This window comes from Phaseolus vulgaris, chromosome 1, assembly GCF_000499845.2.
Source record: "Phaseolus vulgaris cultivar G19833 chromosome 1, P. vulgaris v2.0, whole genome shotgun sequence".
NCBI lineage: Eukaryota > Viridiplantae > Streptophyta > Magnoliopsida > Fabales > Fabaceae > Phaseolus > Phaseolus vulgaris.
Window position 1 is genome coordinate 17,079,904 of NC_023759.2, and position 6,463 is coordinate 17,086,366.

General features: G+C 31.5%; 1 protein-coding gene across 1 annotated transcript; it reads left to right on the top strand.

The window, feature by feature from the left end:
• The first annotated feature begins 862 nt into the window (after window positions 1-862).
• LOC137813687 (protein NUCLEAR FUSION DEFECTIVE 4) lies at window positions 863-4,899 on the top strand. Its single transcript, XM_068616064.1, has 3 exons — window positions 863-1,476; window positions 2,954-3,885; window positions 4,004-4,899. Exons 1-3 carry the CDS (start codon window positions 1,141-1,143, stop codon window positions 4,506-4,508), a joined length of 1,773 nt encoding a protein of 590 aa, XP_068472165.1. The 5' UTR covers window positions 863-1,140; the 3' UTR covers window positions 4,509-4,899.
• The last annotated feature ends 1,564 nt before the right edge of the window (window positions 4,900-6,463 follow it).

Consider the following 6,463-nt stretch of genomic DNA (forward strand, 5'->3'; position numbering starts at 1 on the left):
TTCCATCACATCCAAATTTCAATTATTAGTGAAAATTTATTTCTACTATTAATAATAAATTATATTATTAAAAATAATTTATATAAATATATTTATAAAAAATTAAATTGAATTCATATATTTTAAATAAATAATAAATATTAATTATCATTAGTAAGATTTATTTCTATTAAAATTTTATATAAATCATTATTAATATTAATAACATATAACTTTTCTAAAATTAAAAAATTTATAAATAATAAAAACATTTATAATTATTCCATTAATATTAATTATTTTACTTTATTTTTTTGTATAAAATTTATACAAATAAACATTTAAAAAATTTATTTTAAAAATGTTTCAATTTTTTTTAATTCATTATACAAAAACTTAAATCAACATTTTAAATTTCATATTTTAAAATAAACCTTTAATACTTTTTATTTTGTTATAAATTTTATGTTAACATAATTTAGAATAATTAATTATTATTATTCATAATTATATTTTATATATACTTTTCAGAATACTCATAAATTAAAGTTAAGTATTATTAACTATTCATTATAACCACTTCATTATTATTTAAAAATAATGATTATAAACTTTATAGAATACTTTTAAATTATATAAAATATATAATTACTAATTAAAATCATCAAATTATTTTTAAAATATATTTTTTATTTATATTTAAATGTAAAAGCAACAAAAGAAAAAAAAATCCAGATTAGACTTCCACTTCGAGATAGTCAAATTTGAATCGATTTTCCGGTGCCGCCATGGGCTAGAAGAACACAAATTGGACACTGGGATTGATTTTCGAAGGTTTATCTGTGTAAACATTCAGTGGTTGCTTAATTTTGTTTTAAAAATTGGTTATATTGGGGGTAAAAAATCATAGTTATATGTAATAGAATAACCCGCGTGCCAGCTCAATCTATTGGTCCACCTTCCAATTTCGTCGCTGTGTGTGTCTCTCTTTCTCTCTCCTCTGCCTCTGCTTTATCTATTTCTCTTCCACCATATCAGGATCCTCCTCTTCCTACGATCACAAAACCAAAACACGAAGCACCCGGAACAACAACAACAACAAGAATAAGGAGAAGAAGAAGAAGAAGGACAAAGGGGTCTTTGGTTGGTGAATGATCAGCGATGGGGGTCTTACAGGAGAAGCTGTCCTTGTTCTACAAGAGCCGATGGCTGGTGTTCGTGGCCGCAATGTGGTTGCAGTCGTGGGCGGGTATCGGCTACCTCTTTGGGAGCATATCACCGGTCATCAAGAGCTCCCTCGGCTACAACCAGAAGCAGCTCGCCATGTTGGGTGTGGCCAAGGACCTCGGCGACGCCGTCGGCTTCATGACAGGGTTGCTCTGTGAGTTGTTACCCATCTGGGGTGCTCTCCTTGTCGGTGCTGCTTTGAACCTCATCGGCTATGGCTGGGTCTGGTTGGTTGTAACAGCTCAAGTTCCGGTTTTGCCTTTGTGGGCTGTAAGTTTCGCTCTTCTTCTTGTTCTTCTTCCTTTTTTGGACTATTACTTCTTTATCATTTTGATATGTCATGTGTGACCAGGCTTTTTGATTTGGAGGAGGGTGTTGTATTGTTACTATCAATCTTGACATATTGTCTCTCTCTCTCTCTCTCTCGATTTCGTTCTTTGAAATTGGGTTTGAAGTAACACGATTGTGTGTAAGTGGATAGCCCCACTTACATATACTCTTTTGGATTTTCATGAATCAGATAATTGATGTTTTGTGCAACTTTAAATTTACCATGAGTCATGAACTTGAAATTTTTTATGTCTGACTTTAATGTTTGTTTCTGTACGTGTTTCTTCTACTTATCATTTCCTTTGATTCGTTGATCCTTGGTTTCGTGTTATCCAGAATCAACCATAATATCATTTTTTTTAATCTTACTGAGGGAAGTGGGTTTAGTGGATCATCGGGCGTAATTCGGCTTGATTCCTCTTATTCTGAGCATTCTGTTTTGAAAAGGTTGAATTTTAACATGTGGTTGATTTTGGTAGGTATGTGTTAAAATTTAAGCTTTTGGGTAAAAGAATGTGCGCAAAAAGGACTGTTTCTCTGTTTGTTGAACTTGAAAAGTGAAAGGACGCGGTTGTTGGCAGAATCGAATAGCTTGGTGTTTTCCCTTTCTCATCTGTCTTTGTTTTTTATGTCATCTTTTTCTGGTTTTATTTTTTCCATGAATATACCACCGTGATGATGGGTCACCGTCTGCTTTTAAAATTATGAAACGAAGTATGAAATATTTGGCACGTTGCCACTGGGTACAAGAACATTGTGGAAAGGTTTTGCGCAATACTAAACACTTAATTTGAGAAGTTTTGGTTTTGTAAAAATCTTTGTCCTAATTAATGAAACTTCACCCTACTCAATTTGGCCGTCAGTTGTTTCCCATATGAACGAACATGTGACGTGATGCCGAAGCTTAGCCAAAATTTCTAACAATTAGTACAAAGAGACAACTTACATAATTGATCTACCTTTTGGTTATTTATTCTATTATTCCTTTTGTTTTGTTGTGTTCTTTGGCGTGCTGCTCTTGGGAACATGTATATGCATTAATCTTTAGTAACGCCAGACAAAGTTGCTATATTATATTTCTTATTATAATTCTTTTATGATATGTATCAAACTTGCAAGATACTACTTGAAATTGAAAAGTTGTTTTACAAATACAGAGTTTGGACCGTAGTAATGACCCTGACTAAGAAGGGAGGATGGAGATGCGCTTATGCGTACTATTGATATGTAATAGTTTGATGTTTCAGGAGCTTCATTTAATAAAACTATCCATCACTCTTGTTAACATTTTATGATGAAAATATACATTTCATAACAATATAATCAAAAGAAATCAGCATAGCACCTTTATTTCTTCAAGAGATGTATTTATTGGCTACAATACCAACTTAAGTGATGAATGGTTATTGTCATGCAGATGTGTGTTCTTATCTTTGTGGGAACAAATGGTGAAACCTACTTTAACACAGTTTCTCTGGTGTCTTGTGTACAAAATTTCCCCAAAAGCCGGGGTCCTGTGGTGGGAATTCTAAAGGGCTTTGCTGGGTTGAGTGGTGCAATCTTATCACAGATATATGCATTGTTTCATGCCCCTAATCAGGCATCATTAATATTTATGGTTGCTGTTGGTCCAGCATTAGTAGGTATAGGCCTTATGTTCCTTGTGAGGCCTGTTGGGGGTCACAAACAAGTCCGGCCATCGGATGGAAAATGCTTCACATTTGTGTATGGTGTGTGCCTCCTATTGGCTGCTTATTTGTTGGGAGTCATGGTTGTCCAAGATCTAGTTGAAGTGAGTGAAACTGCAATCTCTATATTCACAGTTATTCTCTTGTTGATCCTTGTTATCCCAATTGTTATTCCCATTATATTGAGTTTTGGCCCTGAGCAAAGAAATCCAGAAGAAGAGTCCCTTCTTCCAGAACCACAGAATAAAGATCCAGGGAAATCTCAGTCGGATTCTGAGGAAGTAATATTGAGTGAGTTGGAAGATGAGAAGCCTAAGGAAGTGGACATGCTCCCTGCATCAGAGAGGCAGAAACGTATAGCGCACCTACAACAAAGACTGCTCCAAGCAGCTGCAGTAGGAGCAGTGAGGGTTAAGAGGAGGAGGGGACCACACAGAGGGGAAGATTTCACCTTGATGCAAGCATTGATCAAAGCAGACTTTTGGCTTCTTTTCATTTCCATGATCATGGGTTCTGGATCCGGGTTGACTGTAATTGACAATCTGGGTCAGATCAGCCAATCTCTAGGATATGACAATGCACATATATTTGTCTCCATGGTCAGTATTTGGAACTTCCTTGGCCGTGTTGGAGGAGGTTACATATCTGAGCTTGTTGTGAGGTAAAAAACCAGTTTTTACACTCATTGCATGTTTAATTCAGCTTATTATATTTATGTGTTAGATGTCTCCTTAACATCTCATTTAATTTGAAATCCCATCATGTTTTTACTTGAGCAGAGATCATGCGTATCCAAGACCAATTGCATTGGCTGTATTTCAACTCATTATGACTATCGGGCATTTTTTCATTGGTATGGGATGGCCAGGGGCAATGTATGTTGGCACTTTACTGGTTGGACTTGGTTACGGGGCTCATTGGGCAATTGTTCCAGCCACTGCCTCTGAGTTGTTTGGTCTGAGAAACTTTGGTGCACTGTACAATTTCATTACTCTGGCAAACCCCGCAGGAACACTGGTCTTCTCTAGTCTCATTGCCAGCACCATCTATGATTCTGAAGCAGAGAAACAACATCCCCAAAGTATGGGATCATGGCTGTTGCATTTGCCAAATGCTTCTGAGTCTCTGAAATGTGAAGGTAGCGTATGCTTTTTCCTAACTTCCATGATCATGTCAGCATTATGCGTTCTTGCAGCAGGCCTATGCATGGTTCTAGTGTTAAGAACAAGGATTGTCTATGCCAACCTATATGGAAAAACTTCTTCTAGTAGACTTCGATTATGAGAGAGTTTGGACTGTGTATTTTGGTGTCCTATACTTTTGAAATTACTATTGGCGATTTTACTTCAAGAAAGATTGAAGAAGCTGAACCAAACATTTGATTTGAAGCTGTCTCTGGTGTGGAATGCCGAAGAAGGGAGATTTTACTCAAAACTAAAGAAGAAAAACAAAGTGTGTTGTCCAATACCTCCTACCACATGGCTTTGTGCTTTGTGCATTCTGTTCCATTTTTGTTGTCTTATTTTCCTTTGCGAGTAAAAGTTTGATTGGCATTAAAATTTGATTCTGATCGGTTTCTACTATTATTCCACTTATTTTGTTACTGAGGAAACAAAAAAATTGTTCTCATTTGTTGTAGTGGTAACTGCTAAGATTATGTACTGTCTTTGGTGAAGGATTTTTTAAGTTTGGCCATTTTTTAATGGCAGCATCTAACTTTCTAAAAAACACATAATCTTATTTTACTTCTGACAACTGGAGCTATCTACTAGAGCTACATCTGACACTGCAAATCACATGTGTTTGAAAATAATAACCCTCTTAACACGTCCTAACAAATATTTACATTTCAAATAGGATTATATTTTTTAAATACTTTTCAAAACAGTGTTTTATTACTTAATAAATCGGACCCTTTTTATGAAATTACAAAAAATTATATACGCTATCTCATTCACAATATTTTATCACATTATTAATCTCAAATCACTTATGTTTTATTTGTATTGGAAAGTGAAAAGTTTGCATTGAAGAGTGTGAGAAAGTGAAAGTGTGAGGATTTGAGAGGAAAGTGTGAAGAAAAATGAGTGTGGTATTGAGGTATGTTACACTGGATCTCAAATACGTGACTCATGTGATGGTTGTAAAAATATTTTAAATCATTTTTAATTGTGTAAATTATAAAATTACAAATTTACTCTTGTATAAAGAAATAAAAAAATAAAATATTAAATAATAATTAATAGTATGAAAATCTGAATATTAAATAATTTTAACAATATTCAACCTGAAAAATATCTAGTATAAAATAACGAATTTTCATCACAACAAATATTTATAATTTTTAAATTTAAATTATTAAAATGGATTCTTATTAATAAAATATTTATAAAAAGTAATTCCATAAATATTTTTAATTTAAACCAGTATTCAATAGTGTAATATAAAATAAATATAATTATTCTAAATTTTTAATATTAAAATGAATCTCAATAATAAAACAAAAATTTAATAATTACATTAATAAAGTAATTATATTATTATTTTTATTTATAGAATTTAAATATTCAAATTTTCATTAATAAAATCAAATCTGAATTACTATGTCAATTGAATTTTATTATTTATATTTTTAGAATTTAAATATTTAAATAGATTTTGTATTTTCATTAATAAATAAAAAACTAGATTATTATAATATATAATTAAATTTTATTCTTTATACTTTTAGAATTTAAATATTTAAATAGATTTTTTATTCTTATTAATAAATCAAAATCTAGATTACTATAAATATATAACTATAATTGAATTCTGAATAATAAATATAAATAAAATTACTAAAATAATAGCTTATAATTTCAAATAATATATTTTATTAAATTTGACAAATAAGAAAAAAATGTTTTTTAATATTTTTAAAAATTAATACAAACAAAATATTAGATTAGAACAAAAAACACACACAAAAAACCTAAAAAATTAAAGGAAAAATCATAAAAAAATGGAAAATTTGGAAAAAAAAATTAACATAACCGATTATGCTTTTACCTTAAAAAGAATAACATAATCGATTATCCACTGTTTTTAAGAGCCTAATCGATTATGTCTTCCCTTAAAAAAAGAACCCATTCGATTATGTTGAATATCTGAATAGCATAATCGATTGTGTCTATTTTAACACACACCACATAATCGATTATCCTCCTAAAAATAGAGATTAATCGATTATGTTGTTT

Bases quoted from the DNA above. Each gene is read 5' to 3' on its own strand.
- LOC137813687 (XM_068616064.1), top strand. From the start codon at position 1,141: ATGGGGGTCTTACAGGAGAAGCTGTCCTTGTTCTACAAGAGCCGATGG. The intron at 1,477-2,953 runs GTAAGTTTCGCT...ATTGTCATGCAG, and splicing joins CGGTTTTGCCTTTGTGGGCT to ATGTGTGTTCTTATCTTTGT. The intron at 3,886-4,003 runs GTAAAAAACCAG...TTACTTGAGCAG, and splicing joins ATATCTGAGCTTGTTGTGAG to AGATCATGCGTATCCAAGAC.